The sequence below is a fragment of the Ruditapes philippinarum genome, unplaced genomic scaffold (genome assembly GCF_026571515.1).
Source record: "Ruditapes philippinarum isolate M1 unplaced genomic scaffold, ASM2657151v2 ctg2330_1_1_1_1, whole genome shotgun sequence".
Taxonomy (NCBI): domain Eukaryota; kingdom Metazoa; phylum Mollusca; class Bivalvia; order Venerida; family Veneridae; genus Ruditapes; species Ruditapes philippinarum.
The window spans coordinates 283,311-303,444 of NW_026861942.1; the positions used below are offsets into that span (position 1 = coordinate 283,311).

Genomic DNA, 20,134 nt, shown 5'->3' on the forward strand with positions numbered 1-20,134 from the left:
TGGATTATAAACTAACCAGAAATTACCTATTCCTCTGCAAGTGACCAACTACTAATCCCACGGGATTTCTGAATCAGCAATGACTGATAAATGACCATAACACTCAACTGATGGGAACAATTGTCATGGAAAAATCCTCCTTGCCATATAATCTAATTATCAACCTCTCAGTGACAAATCTCATGGTCTCCATAATTACTAAAATAGCTAAACGACTGAACAATTGAGCCTTCAAATAAATTTGTTAATACTAAATTAAGAATTTACTTACAAGTTGAGTTTATATTCAAACTCATTGACATCGTATGCATCAAACTGTATATGTTGCTTAGGTTTGCCTGTCTTCAAATCTGGTTCAAGTCTGATTTGGAAAAAAAAAGTACATACAAATATGCTTACACATGCTTTGTTCAAATCAAGTCCATATCTAATTATTGTCAGAATGTATATGCAACCGTGTAACATAAGCTATGTAGTTTTTGACCGACATATTGTCTGTCACCTTAGTGCATTAATGGATTAACTCCTAAAATAATTCAATAGGGAATTACCTGTTACTGCACTAAGGTGATGATAAATAGCTTTCAACCAAAATCGGTCTGAAACTCTGAGCTCAATTCTTTTTAAAACATATAGCAAATTTAAAATCATGGTGATTAATGTAAATATTGCACATTTTTTGGCAAGTTCTCTAAACCTTATCTTTTATATTAATTTACAAACAATACTGGGAAATATTTTCTGGATCTTCAGTATAGTTATTACCTGTGCATTATTTTAATATAAAAAATGTCTGCAAATATACCTGAAAGATTATCATCAAATGAAAATGTAACACTCGACATGTAACCATTCAAATGCTTGCTCAAGCATGAAAGAGCAATCTCCACTCACCTTCCTACTTTGCCCCTGTCTACCAAGTCTTTCAACTCAAGGTTCATGTATTCTAAACTATGACTTTTCAACCATTCATCAGAGGTTTGATGTTCAGCATTTGCAGCAGCTTCAACAGTGGCTAGTTGCTGAACAAAGAAAACAATACTTGCAAATTATTATTATTATTATTGCGAATTATTAAAGCTGCATGCTTAATGAGGAAACAAATTGTTTAAAGAATCAAACTTGATGAAACTGTAGTATGAGTTAAACAAGAACTTTATAAGAGAAGCTCAGATTTTTAGTAGGAGAGGTACACTTTGTATAGTCAAGCTAAAAATAGAGATAAAGATGAAAAGTAAGTAAAGTTTATTTCTTGTGACATAGGCCACTTGCCCAAAATACAACATAATACAACAAACATGACATAACAAATGGAAAATACAATGAAAAGTACTCTATTCAAAAGGTTTTAGCTGTGCTGCTCAAATAAAGTTGAAGTGAAATTAATTGAAGTAAACATTAAAATTTATTCCATCTACTCAACTATTTTGTATGGTGCCAAGTCATGTAAAAAGAGATTTTACCTCTTGATTTCTCAGTACAAAATGTATAATAAAGATTGATTGTTAATCAATATTTCAAATATTACCTGTAAATCATGAGTGTGATTAACATGAGTAACTGTCAGAGCACTTGGAGGTTTTGCATTCTCCGTGTACACATCGTGCCATTCCTCGTCAGAATCACTGCAAATGTACAAACACATATGTTAACATTAACATATTTTCTTTAAGATAGATCATGTAGAAGATTGGTGACTTTAAGTTTTACACAAAATCAACAGCAGATTATAATGACTTTAATATTTTCAGCAAGCTTTATGATTCACTTATTAAACTAAAAAATGTATGGGTCAAAACTCTACATAAAAAAGGAAACCAGTCTTTCAAGTGAGTAAATACATATGTATATGGTATATTTTGTATCAGTGAATAAAAAACTTAGTTAAATTTATGAACTACAAGACCTAGATAAATCAAAATACAAAAGTGTTATCATAGCAATTCATCAAAGGCATCAAATAATATAACTACTTATTTATGTAATCATTTATTTTGTAGCGTGTTCAATTCTACTTATAATTTTTGATGATTGTAATAAATTATAATTTGCTTTATACATCTAGAGTATTAAGTACTAAAACCAATCTCTTAAATACCCTTAAAAACATGCAAGTTGAGCATTTAAGCAAAAAATTCTTCTTCTTGTGCTTACACCCTTGAAATTTGATCTAAATCTTGTATTAATGAAGAAAGTTCAATCCGTTTTTTTTAATTTTCTCAAAAATAAGCTCACCTCAGCAAATCTTCATCATCACTGGAATCACTGCTGCTACTACTGCTGGCATTATCTTTATTGTCTTCAACATCTTGCTTCTCTTTTTCATCATCATTTTTCTCACTATGACTTTGAATTACTCTCTCTGGCTCAGATTTTCCTATATCTCTATAAAAAACAACAAGAAACTAAGTGTGACATTTTTAGACTTTTCTTTAATGAAGGAAAACAAATTAATAGCATACAACTAAAGTTTGAGAAAAGGAATAATAATTCATAAGTAGTAAATAATCCTCATGGCAACATGACAGTAAATAAAGATGTTACAACAATATCATCACAATTCCTATCTAGATGAAAGCAGCATATGAAATTCTGTTATACCCATAAAACAATGTGACACCTGACTTCATTTTATTTTCTTTTGGGTTTGCTACATTGTATGTAAGAGATCTTTTGAGAATGATCCATCAGACAGGGCATGTGTTCTTTCCAGGTTCACTTAAATGGCATCATTAAATAAATCAGGCCTTTTCCTACATACATGTAGCTCTTTAGGGAAATAGTACCCAGCTCAGTTTGGGAAATTTTGCATGGTAAAATTGCTTAATTAGGAAAAATATTTGGTACCATTTGAAACCTCATTTCAGGCTACTTTTGAGTATTGTCTTTAATGCAATAATGTCTCTCCTTATAGACTCAGAATGAAAGTATGCATTTTGCTATAGTTTGTCCTTTAAATAGCTTAATAGTAGATTGATAACAAAACTGATTGGTATGTTAGTTTGCAAAGACAGCAACTCTGTCAGACCAAAGACCATCATTTTCTGTCATCCTTCATTCCTATATTTCACATATAACAATTTAAATGAAACTTTTTATTAAACTTACATATCTTGCAATGAGCTTTATAACAAAAGAATATATATCATCGAAATATTAACACATTTATACAAATAATAATTTGAAGACTGCTTTAGTACAAGTCACTTATTGTGTTACTAATGGCCAGTTTCTACAACTGACCTGTATAAAGAGGATGGGTAAGACATTGACCAGTGGATAGTACACCCCTTTCTAATGTATACTGTTACCAAAAAAATCTCATGGTGTTCTTGCAAGACAAAGATTACATATGTACCTCAATTGGGACTTAAATTAGAACAACTGGTGTAGACAAGGTATATCCAGGGTATATAATACGGGGAAGTCATTGAACGGGCCAGCAAAGCGGGCGTGGCATTTGGCTTGCCCGGCTATAAACTACACATGTATATTTAAAAGAAAATCAAATAAAAAGCAATTAAAAAATATATAGAATTCTATACCTATCAATGAAATTTTCAGTGTCGATTCTAGTCGGGCGCTGCTATTTACAATGTAACTCAATGATAATAGGCAGGGTATTCCGATAATGGAACAAATCTCAACTTTTCAGATACATAATAATCGTTGAGTGTTCCGAGTGAAAACGGAAGCGGTGCATGAAATACCGAATGACACCTTTAAAACGGAAAAATGAAAGGATTTTTTTAATGACTTCCCTGTTCATAGGCTTTGCCTAATTTCATATTAACTGAGGTTTCACTTTGTTCAAAACCTTGAAAATCATTTAAGAGCTTCTGTGGACACAGCTATATAATAGCAAGCTCGAAGAACTGGCCCAAAGGGCCTGCTTGCAAAGCGAGCTTAATGGTAACACGAGTACCTGCTTGATAGCAGGGCTCACGCTGTCGGTCGCCATAGTCGCCATTTGCGATTATTTTATAAGATTGGCGATTATTTTTGCATTTTGGCTACAAAATCTGGCGATTATTTTTTTATTCCAACAGTGTTTATATAAGGTGTAAAAATCGATAATGAATGCAATAGACCCAATTAACACCAGCGGGGTGCATTTAATTGAGTGTCAACTTTTTACCGGTCACGTGCTGCTAACTATATTGCCCGAGGCGAGATGTATAATTGTATAAGTACTTTAAAGATATTGTCCAGCATTTATAATAGCCATCAAATATCCGTCAATTAGCCACAAAAATCGTTTTAAAATTGATAAACTGGATATTGACTTACCCAAAATTTACCGTGAATTCCAATTGCAAATTTTGATTTTTTTGTTTGTTTTAAGCTACTTGACTAAATCGCCAGTGGAAAACAATGGTAAAATATTTAAAAAGTATTAAATTCCAAACAACTATTTGCACAACAACCAAAATTGTGAATATTTCTTCAGAAAACAGGAAAAATCCGATTATCACATATTTTCGCGACACCGATAATTTTGATATTTATTTAAAGGTGAAATAAGCTGTGTTCTGTTTAAAAATCTTTACTACTATGGCAGAAAATTTGTATTACATTGGTGATGATGATATTTTTCAGTAAATTATTCAGAAAAAAGGCTGCATTCTGTGAATGAGTTTGCAAACTTGTGTTATTTCTATAGGCTAATATGACCTGGATCTACTCCAGTTCTGGGTGAAATGTGGAAATTGACAGTGGTTATAGCTGACAAAATTTGATTAGAACAAACAAAAGAAGTTGTCTGATAACAGCATTATGTAAAGTTATAATGAATCTTTAATATTATTGTTATACAGTAATTATACTAATTATAACGTTTTTATTCTGTTCTATAATAACAATTAAAGTTGTGGTTCTATTTAAAAAAAAAAGGTAGTTATCAATATACACAAATGTATCAGTTTATTTGAGAATCCTTATAAAACTGAAAGATATAAATGTAATGTTTATTGAATCAACTGCTTATGTTGTTAATCACTAATTCGTGAATAGTCCGCTGAACTTTTGGCTATTATTTTTTTAAGTTGAAATTATTGGCTATTATTTTATTTGAGCCAGTGTGAGCCCTGTTGATAGTGATGGTTTCGAAAACTTTCGTCGATAGTGCTGAATTGACACATAGCGACTTCTCAAATTACAAGATAAAGATAAAAGCCGAGGAATTCTGATTGAAAACGGATGCGTAGACTGGTGTCCTGCCCACTTTTAAAGGAACCATAATAGCAAACTAAAAGAGCTGGCCCTTTTGGGCCTGCTCGCAAAGCAAGCTTTACAGTAACGCAAGTACCTGCTAGATAGTGATGGTTTTTGACACATTGTAACTTTTTGAATGACAAGAGAACGATAAAAGATGAGGTATTCTAATTGAAAACGGAAGCATTGCCTGGTGTCCTGCGCACTTATATGGGAACCATAATAAAACAGGGAACCAGAATAAACGGAAGCAGTGTATAAAATACCGAATGACAATTTTAAAATGGAAAATGTCAAATAAAAGTGAACAATTATTTTATTCCATTTCACGGTAAAAGTAAATCGAGCTTGCTTTGAGGCTTTGCCTTTTTTGTATTAGGACAGGGAACCACAATAAATGGAAGGAGTGTATGAAATAAAAAAATGACAGTTTTAAAAAATGGAATAATGTAAACTAAAAATGAATGATTATTTTATACTATTTCATGGTAAAAGCAAATCGAGCTCTCTTTGAGGCTTTGCCACTTTCATATTAAATTCTGCTATTATTCAACAATTTCCAATCAAATGGTGCAATGATTGTAGATGTTGTGTGAAAAATATACATAATGTTTGCTGTTATGTTGAACATAATCAAAACAGTATCCAATGTTCATCAGTTATATGTGGGGTTCAATTCACCCGGGAGGGAGACTGCTGGAGTGGAGGAAATTTTTTATGTGCGATTTGTTTACTTTTACAAACAAATTTCTGAAGTATACGTGTAGAGATCTTACGTTGGGTTTTCTTCGTCGATTCCTCCGAGAAAAGATGGCTTCGGTCGCCGTCTTCCAAATATATCCATAATTAGTTAAATGTATGATAATTGATTAGAAAATAAAAGCAATTTCACATTTCGGATGTTGACACTGTTGCTAACTCCTCCATACATGAAAGTTACGAGCGCTGTGATTAGTCAATAGTAATGTTAAACTATAATCTATTGGTTAATACTGTTGAAGTACCTGTTTTCGGTCTTTTATAATATTTATTGTTCGTACAAATCGCTTTATTCGTTCAGCGATATAAGAACACTAAATATTCCTCTATAGATAATAAAGTTCTTCAAAATAAATAAATAAATTGAATTGATATATTGAATTGAATTGAATTGAATGAATGAATGAATGAATGAATGAATGAATGAATGAATGAATGAATAAATAAACAAATAAATATAAATAAAAGTTTTATATAAAGTTATGTTCCAATGAATGTTTTGGAAAACATTTTGTTTTTTAATTTAAATCTTCATTTTAACTTATTGTATTCAATATTCAGTTGAACTAAAAACTAATTTGAATAATGTAGATATGTAAATAAACAGTGACATCTACACTAGATGTACATTTTGGTAATACTACATAGGATTACAAGAAAAACAAGTCCAATAATGCTCCAGAAATGTTTTTATTTCTCAAAAACATTTTATTTTTAGTATCCTGTCATAGTTTCCAAAAAAAAACCTCATTGGCCAATTACCAGAACCATCTTTTGCGTCTGTATAGTTATTCGTGTATTTATTATTTTGTATGGAAATCGAAATTCTACATTTTCTCCGTTTGTCTTCATGTGATAAGCAAGAAAGTGATTAACACGTACCATGCTTGAACACTTTTACCAAATACACGGGAAAACTCCTGAGAGCATCCTATAGAATGAAAAATTCCGGGGGAGCCTGTCCCCGTACCCACCAAATTGGCCGCACGAATCACAAAATCGTGACGACGAGCATGTTTAAACGTTTTAAAACTCGTGTTTGGCTTTTCTAAAAAAGGAAAATGTATTCGTCTCTGAGGTATATAATGTGCCTCTGCATTATACGATAATATATGTCCGGTTTTCTTGTTAAGATGACATATTATCCCATTAAAATAGTGTTGTTTTTTTTATTGATTTATTTGTATATACAACACAGGATAACCCATGAAAGTTCAATATAAAATAGAGAACTTATTTCCAATGGGATCCTTTGATGGTAAAGATATAAGTATTGAAACTATGTCTTAATCCATGCAGGGTGATTCTGGATCATCCCTCGTACATTGATACTTCTTGTATAGTTCTGGCTTCAAAAACTTAATTAGCCGTTTTTCAAACATTTTTTCTTTCGTCTGTTGCGGCATTACTCGCCTCGTCCTTTGTATGTAGCTAATATAGTTTTAGCCTATTTTGATAACAAAAATGACTATATTTTGCTTTGATATGAACAGAACAGAACAGAAATTGTATAACTTGGTTTAAGCATTACAAGCTCATCACCATATTACATTATACAAATACAGTATACAACATGCCGTGCAACAACACACAGTTTATAGTTAACGCTGTTTGTCTTTTCGCAAGATAACGGCATAAAATAGATAGAAATCAGCCAGTCACCATATTTGTAAGTTTAAACTATTTTCTCTCAGGTATAGATAGATACATGTCATTAACTCCAGCACTGCTATAATTATATATTTCTTCACTTTTATTAAATGTATGAAAATGGGGAAATAAAGTGTATCAGATAAAAAGCTATGAAGTAACACCTACCCCTAAGGTGTTTTATTTCGTTTAATTTATATAATTAATCTGGTTGAACGAGTCAAAGTGGTTGAAGATGCAATAAAACTCTGTCCGTTTAAATTGGAGTTAATTCTGGCTGAAATAAAACACCGAATAATAACAAAAACAAGCGACACTTCTTCTTTTCACAAATGGTCATAAAACTGACCAGCGCGAAAAAGTTAACCTTTTTATTTTACAAACGGTGCTGGACCATGTCAAAAAACGAGCCAAACCCTTCAAGCTTTCCTCAATGAAATTTTGATCTCTCAAAAATAACTATATGTGCGATTTTGAAAATATATTTTACAAGAAAAGAACATGTCAGTTCCGGAATACCGAAGTGGTGGACCCGAGGTTTATATAGTGCATACAGAGTTTAGAAAGGTTAGCATATTGCTTTATATTTTCTCAGTAGAGTTTTCATTTAAATGATTTATGATATTATCTATATTTATGCCTATATCTTAAGAATAGATGTTTTGACGAATGTGATACACACGTGCACGAAGTTTCAATTAACCGTATATGTTGTTGCAAAATTATATGTTGTTATATAATTGTTGAAAAGACGTCAGTATAAGGAAATAAAGAAATCTGTTCTGAAAAGCAAAGTAAACATTAAAATTAATTAAATAAATCAAACCGATATAAAAACAAACAAAAAACATTAAAGAATAGCAGAAGTCTGACCATATCGACAAATGAATACCTTTTTGCATAGTTAGAACATAAAAAGACAACAACAACAATAAAAACCCAACATTTAAATAGCTAAAGAGAGTAAAGAGCTACTGAATATAGTTATTGAAAGCGTTTAAATTTGTTTTAGTCTTGTCCTACATTTTCGTCTTCTGGGAATGCCTCTAGAGATCAGTCTATTCCGCATAACATGTCTTCAGTAGTGTTACACAGTCTTAAAGACACATTTCCTTTTTTTTCAAAACTTAGGTAACCGTTAATAAAAGACCTCTTTATCGCACAGTATGGCTTTTTACGATCCTACCAGCAACATCACTGAAAACGAATATGTACTCGTTTATAATCTATATAACTATTAAACGACACGAGGTCTAAGTAGAAAATCGAAAATTAAATTTTCACCTTTACTTTCGGATATATTTCATAGACGAGTTTGGGGACCAAAGTCTTTAAAAACAAACAAACAACCCTGAGAGAATTGCCCAATGGACCCAAGTAAGAGTCAACCCGACACGGAAGCTGTCCATAATTATCATTTTTGACGAGCAACCCAGATAGTATATTTTTTGGTTAAGCTGAAACAATTGAAGACATGTTTCAGACCAATAAGTTGCATGACAAAACAGAAAAATGTTGTTCTCAGAAAATGTTTACACATTAAGTTATATCATCATTAAGTTAAAAAAAATCAACAACATAAAGAAAACAACACCAAACTACTTCCAATCATAATGTAATTGCTACCTTAACGATTCGATGTTGTAACATTTATTACATTGTAAATTAACAAGAGGTTTTTCTTAAATCAGACAAGGCATTGGTTAATGTAGCCTCCCAAGTAAGGAAGTTATTTAAATTAATTGACCAACATAGTGTAAATTGAAATAATAGAAGAAATTATCCGGATAATCATAGCTATTATTTGGGGGTGGATCGCAGTGTTTTGTTTTTTCGATTTAGCCCAATATGTCGCATTTGCCTCTAAACGTCGCACTACTACTGCCGTCGCAGTACTATTGCCGCTAAATGTCGCAACCGCGCTAAACATCCATTAAATGTCGCAATGATGAAAAAAAGCATTTAATTGACACGCAGTTAAAAGACAAAACAAGATTCACTACGAACAGATTTTCCTATGTATGTAAGTAATCTGTTATGCCACTCAATGTTGAGTTCATAGACGTGGGGTGGTCATTCGTTATATTTTCAGGTAATGTGAAATGTCATGGAACTAATGGACTCTTGTGTGATTTGTAATGACGTTTACTGTGTCTCATTAGGAATTGTTTCTTCGATGCACCTATCGCATTGATAACTTTTCCATGTTGCAAAAATATAACAAATGAAAGATTAAAGGCATATGCTACAATTACATAGAAATAAAGGCAGATTAAAAACTGTGTAATAGACTTTGTTTCAATTTTGAATGAGCTTTGACCAAAAACAATTGTGTACATATGACTACTGTTAACAACAATGCACCTTAACACTGCTGGAACCGATAAGATTTAACCAGTATAGAGATACATGTATACCAGGCTGCACATCCGTGCAGACTTAACCGGCTCTGTAATTATGACTGTCTTGATATCCCCAGATTGATAGACAGTTCTAAAAAATGGAAGCTTGAAAAGTGAATTTTACAAATTCAGCAGGTAAGATAAAACTTGCAAATGTTCACAGTCTTACCAGTGCCAGAATTTCAGAATTGTCGCCTGCTCAAATTTAATCTACTTTTCTTGCAGCCCATCACATTACCTTTTACATTGCAAATAGAATAAGTCGAATATAGAAATTAAATGCGTACTTTGGTAAAAATGCCCCCAGGTTAACCGTTAATATTTGAAAACAAAGTGTGAAATACGTATATCTCCAATAGTAAAGGCATATATAAAACGTTTTTACAACGTTCATGTTTTTAAATGAAAATAATTCTGTCATATACATAGAATGAAAAGTCGAAAATTCTTAAAACTCAAAATTTTTCAAGAAATTAAATATTATCTTTCTAAAATTTCATAGCGGACTTAAAAGGACGTAAACTGAAACCTTACTTAGTTTGCATTACTATTGTTGTATATAAACCAATTCAAGACATAGCAGTGAAAATTAGCCGCCTTATCAATAACATAAGGAATTGGCATATTTTCAGTCTGCCCTTTAATAAAAGGGCGGACACCTCTTTGTCCCTTTCTTATAAGAGAAGAGGAATCCTGTGATGCGTGTATGTGGTCGCACGGTCATTTTCCTTATAACATGTCCTCGATGCATGTATGTGGTCGCATGGTCGAAAATCTAAACTAAAACGACAAGGTTTTCAAATGTGTGTTTAAACGGAACTGTCTGGTGCAAAATCTTAATGTTCTAAAAACACTTTAGAAATCTGAATAAGACGTTTCAAAAGACTTCTTGCCTTTTTTACTTATTATATTTTAATAAAAAAAGCTTAATTACGACTTACCTTCCTCTAAATAAAAGTAAAAGAAAACTTATAATAATTTGTTACTACCAAACGCTTTTAATCTCCTTAACAGAAGTAACAATGTCCTAAATAGGCTTTTAAAACTCATTATGATTTCAACAGTTTTAAAAGAGCATTAAGACTTTGCACCAGACGGTTCCTTACCAAAATGCCTTTGAAAACCGTCATTTAATTACAGATTTCCGACCGTGCGACCACATGTATGCATGGAAAGTGACACGCATACACGTAAGCGCATCACAGCATTCCCATCCTCTTACGTGAAAGGCAAAAACAGTTGTCCGCCCTTAATATATGCCATTTTCTTAGGAGCCTTATTTTCACAAATGGTGGTGGTGGTGGTGATAATTTTCACTCCGGATCACAGCAATAAGCTGTATCGAATTTAACAGAGCACCACATCGTTCCTGAGCATGCTGTCAAGCAGTTTAACAGTACTAGTCACTTTCACAAGGAACTGATTACTTCGGTACATACAAAAGAGCAGAGGTACAGAGCGAATGACTGCAGAAAGTATTTCATGATCAATCACAACAGAAGTGACCTGCGCTGTCCGGGAATCGAACCCGGGTCGCCCCATTCACAAATATGTCTTAAATTGGTTAATAAACGACAATAGTATTGCAAAGCACCGGCTAAGTGTAGATTCAAAGGAGGATATCTGCTCCTGGACTGTAGTGTAAAAAGCGCTGAAATAAAAAAGACATCAGCATAATGTTCCGGCCAGGGGAAGTGAATGCTTTTGTCTGTCGCTTAGCCAAGAAACGTTGTTATTTTAATTTGGGATAGTGTCACTATTTAGCGCTCATAAAAGAACATACAATGCGAACATTTTGGTACCTTGGCCGGCAGCCGTATTAAATAGTTTGATGAAGGTTTTAATGAAGGTTTTGTTTCGTTTGACGCTAATATTGCACACACCTTGGCACGTGTTGAACTAATTCAATGTGGTTAAAACCAAATTTCAATCAAATGAGCATATTTTTAAAGAAAAGTAAGTCTTTTGAATTTCACTAGACATTCATTATATAACTAAACGAATTCTAAGTTCGAAAGAAGACACACAGTAAACAACGATTAAAAACTATGAACTGTTGGATATTTATATGTTCTCTGCTAATGTTCTTACAGAAATTAAAGAGCTCCGTGTTCCAATTTTGCTTTTATGTTTTTGTTGTCTGCGGAAAAATTATCTCCATTTTGATTTCGAGTTAATTATAATTATTATGACAGGAAACAGATGAAATAGCTTTGATGACAAACTGTCTAGACAAAACATCTTACTACAAAGATATGGCGTAGTAATAACAACGGTAATTGGGTCGGTAATTACATTGTTTTGTCTCCAGGATTTTGCAGAAACATAACTTTCCCGCCATTTCTTGATTTGTACGTTTTTTGTAAATGCCATTTGACAATTATCTGAGTTGTAAACAATTGTTTTACAGAATAGTTTTTCAGTTGAAAACAGAAAATGTACTTCTTTAATTTCTGTTTATTTAGACGGAATGAAATGCAAACTTGAAGCAATGGTGCAATGGTAGGTGCTTTGCGTTTTCGCGGCGATGTAGTCATGCACGGATCGCAATGCCCACCCCTTTAAATTTAATAGCAAAATTAAGCAACATTTTGACACTGGAAAACTAATTAAAATAGCAGCTCACATTGATATATGCAATTTTGCGACCCCTCCAGTAAAGTTCCTGGATCTGCGACTGACATATATAGTCAGCCCATCGGTACTTCAGTACTTTGATTATTGATTTTTACATTAAATTCTATCATCATTAAACCATTTAACTGACTTTCAAACTACGACACATCATAGTATAATTGCAACACGTACAAATCAAAATAACATTTATTACATTTTTCGAAAGGTTGTTTTCTTGTTATTTTTTCTCTTAGAGAGAAAAACGGTTGTGGCCTCCCAAGTAAGGAAGTTATTTGAAATGATTAATAAGGAGATAAAAATTAAAATGCTTTAAGAAACAGCAGGGTCATTGTGTTTATCATCATTTATCTTTCTTCTCACACAGCCATGGTATGTACGACTGCTCATGTAATTAATATGAAATCTTTTACATTATTTTCCTGTAAACTTGATGTTGCTTAGATTGTAACTTAAAGTGCTTTGGTCGTTGTTGTTGTTTTGAATTTTTTGTCGTGTAATATTTGAATTATATTTGTTTTTTAGGTTGATATGGCGTTTGAGAGTTTTTCTTTTGAAATGTTCAACACATTATATTGCTGAAAAGTTGCCTAAACTATTCATATTCAAGCAAGACTTGCACTTCTGCTTTTTTCTACATTTTTTCTTAATTTGTTATGTTCATGTAGAAATTGGACTATTTCTTAGCGACTTATGGCTTAAAGCTGCATGTCTCCAGATGAGTGAAAATATTTCAAGAAAATCATTCTTGAGAAAAAATGTACTTAGATTTTAAGAAATCAAAAAGATTCAAGATTCCAATGCTATGTGCAATTAATGACTGATTTTGCAGTATTTTTATACCAAATTACTACTGCTCGACTAACTCAGTACTGGCTATTTTTGCATAAATCCTTTGGCAATTTACGTGGAGTTTTAGCGCCGTTTGCAATTAGTAACTTTCTTTCTTTGTTCATTTCACAATATTTTACTTTAAGATACATTTTCAAAATTTTCATGAAAATTAGCATGAATCTGGAGGCATGCTGCTTTAAACTGTTAAAGGTTACACATACATAAGTAGTAGTTTGTGCACTGCTCCTTAACTAGAAATTAATTCGGACATTAAAGTATTTTATACTCTACAATTACAATGTATATGTCCAGTTCAAATTTAGTTCACAGCGACCGTAAAATGTTTTCTGAAAGGCAACCTATTTTATCGAAAAGGAGATACATTAATGAACTTGAAAGTTAAATTAAATTAACTAAGCTGCTTTGGCCTAAAAGGTGTACAAAACAAACTATATTATGGAATTTTGTCTACAAAATGAAGATGAGAGAGATTGTAATAAAAACACTTTCTTTTTGCTATACCACAAACTTTAGATTTCTTCATGGATTTGAAACAAAAGTGAAGATTGAATCCTAAAGCTGTATGCCTTCAGATGTGCCAAAATATATTTCATGAAAATTAAACTTGACAAAAAGTATTAAGATTTTAAGAAAAGTAAAAAGATTCAAGATATATGTTATGATTTTCATGTTGTATTTGATTAATGACTGATGTTGCCATATGTGTCACCATATTCTACTGCATTACTAGCGCATTAAGGACATTTTTTGCGTAATTTATTTTGACCTTTTAGTAATTTACGTGGAGTGTAAGTGCCGTTTGAAAAGATTGAATTACTTTTTTTGTTCACTTTCCAGTGTTTTACAGAAAACTCAAAATTGTCATGAAAATGAATATGAATCAAAAGGCTGCTGCGTAAGATTCTTAGCTTGGGACTATTTATCTTAAGTTTTAACCATAACTTCAAAACATAGCATCTCGGCTGTGGGTATACTCAATTTTCCTTGAAAGAAGCATCTTTCTTATTGCGCTGGTTTTACTATTTCAATATTATATGTCAATCATGTGTAACAGGAAATGTAGAAAATTGCTGACGTGACAAGTTTTCTAGACTTTATCTTTTTGTCGACAGTAATTGGGTCACAATTACATTGATTTAGTTCCTGAATATCGATACAACTCATTTTCCCGCCACTTTTGCGGAAGTTTGTGATCATTTTAAATGGTCGTTAATAGGGCAATTCTTAGTAAATCGGACAAAGCTTTTAGTCTAGCCTCGTTTTGATATAATAACGCGCTGTTGTGGTTAATTGTTTTTATCTTGATAATCATATGTTGTCGTCCTTATGATGAGATATTAATTAGCGTTTTTTTTAAAGTACAAGATAATTATTTCATAGTAAAAAGTAGATGACATAATTGTACAGAAATCAATCCCGCACGAAGTAAACATTTTTCCTAGGCTTCGAGTAAACGGAAACTGGTAAAATACCATTTGATTATTATTTTCTCCTGAAAATGTTAAATGTAAACAAAATGTTTAATGCATGACTAAGGTGTCCATTAAGCCTTAAAAATGCTTTTGCTTTTATTTCTGTCAAGCTCTTCAGTTTTGTTTCCCTGACATTATAGTTACCGAAAAGTAACCCATGTGCCAATTACCTGAATCATCTTTTTCTTCTGTAACCTTTGATAGTTAATACAGTTACAGTAATTTAGTATTTTGTATGGAAGTCAAATACTACTTTGTTTACATTTTGCTACTTTTATGACAAATATTTTCACTTTTAGTGTTACTTTGCTCATATGATAAACATTTAACCTTCTCTAAACTCCTTTCTAGAGAAGAAAAAAACCGTTTCTTAGGCATAATGGACCTTTAATTACGGATAGAGAGAAAGAACCCCCCCCCCCTCCAAGTCACAGTGGCCTACTACCAAAACCATCTTTATCATGTGATTTTTTCCTTGCAATAAGTACATTATAGCGATTAATTATTTTGCATGGAAGTAAACACCTACTTTGTTTACATTTTATTATTATACCCCCAAAAACGAAGTTTGGGGGGTATATAGGAGTCACCCGGTGGTCGGTCGGTTGGTCGGCCGGTCGGCCGGTCGGTCGGTCGGTCGGTCGGTCCAGACGTCCGTTGCATTTTCCTTGTCCGGAGCATAACTTGAAGACTAATGGTTGAAATTCAATACAACTTCATACAATGGTCAAGCACAATAAGGGAAAGTGCAGTGCATAAGAACCATAACTCTATCTTTACTAATTACAGAGTTATTGCCCTTTGTTACTTTTCCTTGTCCGGAGCATAACTTGAAAACTACTGGTTGGAATTCAAAACAACTTCATACAATGGTCAAGCACAATAAGGGAAAGTGCAGTGCACAAGAATCATAACTCTATCTAAAGTAATTTCAGAGTTCTTGCCCTTTGTTACATTTCCATTGCTTTCTTTTGTCCGGACCATAACTTGAAGACTAATGGTTGGAATTTAATATAACTTCATACAGTGGTCAAACACATTGAGAGGAAGTGCAGTGCATAAGAACCATAACTCTATCATGACTCATTATAGAGTTATTGCCCATTGTTACTTTTCCTTGTCCGGGGCATAACTTGAAAACTACTGGTTGGAATTCAAAACAACTTCATACAATGGTTAAGCACATTAAGAGGAAGTGCATTGCACAAGAACCATAACGCTGTTAAGAGTAATAATTGAGTTACTGCCCTTTGTTTCTTTTCCATTGCTGTTTTCTTGTCCAGAGCATAACTTGAAAAGTACTATTAGGAATTCAATACAATTTCATACAATGGTCAAGTATATTGAGAGGAAGCGTAGTTCACAGAAACCATAACTCTTTCTTGACTCATTTAAGGGCAGTGAGATGAAGTGCAGTGCAGAAGAAGCATAACTCTATTTTGACTCATTACAGTTATGTCCCTTTGTCACTTTTTTGTCCAGTGCATAACTTGAAAACTAGTAGTTGGAATTCAATACAACTTCATACAATGGTCAAGCGAATGAGAGGAAGTGTACAATAACCATTACTCCATCTCAGTATTTGTAGACTTATTGCCTTTGTTCCTTTACTTGTCTGGTGCATAACTTAAAACTAATGTTTAGAATTCAATGCACTTCATACAATGGTAAAGCACAATGAGAGGAAGTGCAGTGCTCAAGAAGCGTTAACTCTTTCTGGATTTATTACAGAGTAATTCAATAAAACTTCATCAATGGTCAACCATATTGTAAGGAAATTTAACATACAAGAACCACAACTATGTTTAATTGCCCACAACCAAAACTCTATTTCAATTCTTTAACAAGGTATTCTGTTACCTGTAACTTCCTCATTTCTGAAGCAGTCTTGTGGGGGTATTAATCACATTTAGTGATAGGACAACTTATTTCACATTTAGTGCTACTTCTTTTTAAGAAACGAGCATCAAACATGTTCTAATATTGTTATTTGAATGTTATAAAACTAATGTTTGCTCTCTTCAAGAAAGTTAAAAAAAATCGTTTCTGAGGCATAATGTGCCTTTAAATATGTAAGCAGTCTGATCAGGATCCATGCTGTTTGCTATCAGTTTCTCTACTTGTAATAGAGTTGGTAAGCGAACAGCATGGATCCTGATCAGACTGCGAGGATGCGCAGGCTGGTCTGGATTCATGGTGGTCGCAAACGCATTACGTTGGTTTTGTCATGACGCGGCTCATATGTGAATGTTACTATTTTTTGAATTCGTAAAACGTAACAGGATAGGGCATGATCTATTTTTTAATTCCTTACATACCTACCCTGATGAAAAGACAGATTTCCAAATTATCACCTGATAATGTATGATGTAAATGAAATTCCAGAACAACTAGGGCTAAAATGTAGACACAATAGCTAGCCCGATTTGTGAGATGTTCGAGTCTCAAATTATCATCTCGAATCCTAAATTACAAAAAAAAAGATTTTTTAAAAAATGGAAGAATTTTTAAGTTTCCATTTATTTCTCTTGAAGACAAAAAAAATCTCAAGTCGTAACACCAGAATACAGAACATGTTTAGGACGTTAAGTTATTCCATTTATTCCAAAAGTACACGCTTCCTTCTTGCTACCCACTGCTGAACCAATTGTTGTAAGTATACATATGCAAATATCGTAATATTGCCATGGTCTAGTGGTTTAGACGCATGCCTCTCAACCCATAGATCATGGGTTCGAGCCGTACTCGGGTCACGAAGATGCTTCTTTATATGACACCAGTACTGGATAGTTCCAGGAAGCGGACCCGACAGTTATTAATCTAAGTTGCTAGAACTTAAGCTGAAGTAAATATGTTTCAAGTAAACCAATAGGTCGGTAATTAGGTCGGTAAATGTTAATGCATGCTATCTGTACGTCCTAGCACAACTCTTTCTTAATGTTTGAAAGTATCTGTAATTGAAAATCGTGTTACCACGAAGCCATTGATTGGTTTTATTTATATATTCATATTTTAAGTAAATCACCAGCGCAGAATATTCTTTTGATAAATTTATTGTCACCTAGCTAATTATCTTTATATATTAATAAAATAATTTTAAGGTGTTTATATTGCTTTGCACGCCAGTCTTGACATTCAGTAACATTCCAAGTCTTCCTTCATTTGAATTCCAATATCACCGTCTTATGCAGAAAATGATGTGTACTTACTGACCGTTGTTTCATTGTTCGTCTGTTTAATTAACATAAAACGGACACGAAAACTTGTGCGACCCCAGCGATATCTCTGGAAGATCTGCTAGTGATATCCTTTAAGGAATATAGATGTAATGTTTACAAATCTATTCAAGACATTGACATGAGCACACTCCTTAGCGCCATCGTAATAATGTCAACGTCTTTTCAATGATACAAGGAACTTTCTAAAGGAGAAGAACACCATCGCTTATGACAATGCAAAATTTCAAACATTCTGAGTGTATGAAGTATTACAACGGCCGATATTTTCTTGAGGATTCCACAATTTAGAAGAAATTGGCATCAATTTCTTGCTTGTAAAGGAAAATAATGGTGCGAGAACGTTTATTTGCGTTAAGTTTTTAAAATATCAAGCCCTCGGGATATACCAACTACACGTGCACTACTTATAACACTGTCACACGGTATTATTATTCCCTTTACAACATATAAAATCCCTTTAAGACCTTATACATAACCCTGTTACAGCTTATAAAATTTTCATTTTACACCCTATAAGTAAAAACTGTTACATTTGTAAATATCCGACCTTATAAATATCCTATGCCACATCTGATAGATATCCCTGTAACATCTTTTAGATATCATTGTACACTTTATAGATTATTCTCATCACACCTTATAAATATATATGCCACACCTTATAGATATCCCTGTCACACTTTATAAATATTCATGTCACAACTTAAAATGTTTACATATTATAAATATCACAGTTATAAATATACAATATACAAGGTACAAATTGTACAATATACCTAAAAAAGAGCTAAGTTTGAATATAGTGACACAGTAAATCACCTGTACTAAACAGTGGCTCTTTAACATTTTGGTGATCTGTTTAAATGAGAGCCCTCGGCAATTCCGTTGTAGAGCCTTCGTCCAAAACAAAGCTGAAAATAATAAATACAGTTTCTAAAATATTCGTTTTTTTTAAAAAAGAATTTGCTTCTTTTTTTTTTTCTTTTTTTTTTTCAAAAATCGAAGAATGCACATGTTCTATAACGAAAGTACCGAGGGATCTCCCAAAGTGTGAAAGAGCCACTCTTTAGTGTATTTATTTATTTCAGATCTTAGCTGACGTAGATTCCATATATTATTGTCCCAAATTTTGATGTGGCCCTAACATTAAAACATATTGATGTCATTATAATGGATGTCTCGTGATCGAGGTCAAGGACAAAAAGGTAGAGAAAAGACACATAATCATGGCAATTTCTCATTTTTTAAGTTGTTCACGCATACAGTGTCATGGCGCATTGCGCATGACGTTACTCCCCTGATTCCACACTATTAAAATCACATTTGCATGTTGTTGAAAGACCCCATTTTGTACCCATTCGGACTGAGAAACAAATTTTAGAGGTTGAAATGCTTAAAAAATTCTGGGCGCTCTAATAACATACTAGTAAGTAATTTATATGGGGTCTGAGATATAAAGCCATACCATAAAATGACAGTTGTGCTGACCAGCCCTTAATTATAAGCGCCATGCTTCTTATTAGTTTGAAACAAATTTAGTGTTGCTTTTTCATCAGAAATAAAATTTTAATTCATATCCCAGAATCAATTTTTCAATCTTATACACATGTCTTAATTCACAAAAATAACTGCAATGAATATTGCTTCCGTTTTTGTTTTATACGCGTATTAATTGCGAATTTCAAGATTAAAGTAGTCCCAAATGTAGCCCTTGAATTTGTAATTAAACTTTTTACGATGGAAATTATTTCGTCATCCGAATTAGTCTTTAGTGAACATGGAAATTAAAAAAACAGATGTTACATTGACTTGATTATGTTTTGTTTAAAAGGGATTATTCTTGTTTTTCTCTCAGCAAGAGTTCAGGATTAAAATTTAGTATTGCATTTCTAAAGATTACTGTTCCCCC

The 20,134-nt window shown here is 32.8% G+C and overlaps 1 protein-coding gene across 1 annotated transcript in view; it reads right to left on the bottom strand.

Moving 5' to 3' along the window:
* The window catches only part of LOC132717437 (von Willebrand factor A domain-containing protein 3A-like), a 36,381-nt gene extending 30,216 nt beyond the window's left edge, over nucleotides 1-6,165 (bottom strand). The window contains exons 1-5 of the mRNA XM_060700906.1: nucleotides 5,991-6,165; nucleotides 2,236-2,385; nucleotides 1,529-1,625; nucleotides 895-1,022; nucleotides 272-361 (exon numbers count right to left, since the gene is read on the bottom strand). Coding sequence (XP_060556889.1) covers nucleotides 272-361; nucleotides 895-1,022; nucleotides 1,529-1,625; nucleotides 2,236-2,385; nucleotides 5,991-6,058 — 533 coding nt within the window. The 5' untranslated portion in view covers nucleotides 6,059-6,165. The remainder of the gene's footprint in view (nucleotides 1-271; nucleotides 362-894; nucleotides 1,023-1,528; nucleotides 1,626-2,235; nucleotides 2,386-5,990) is intronic.
* Nucleotides 6,166-20,134: the final 13,969 nt, after the last annotated feature.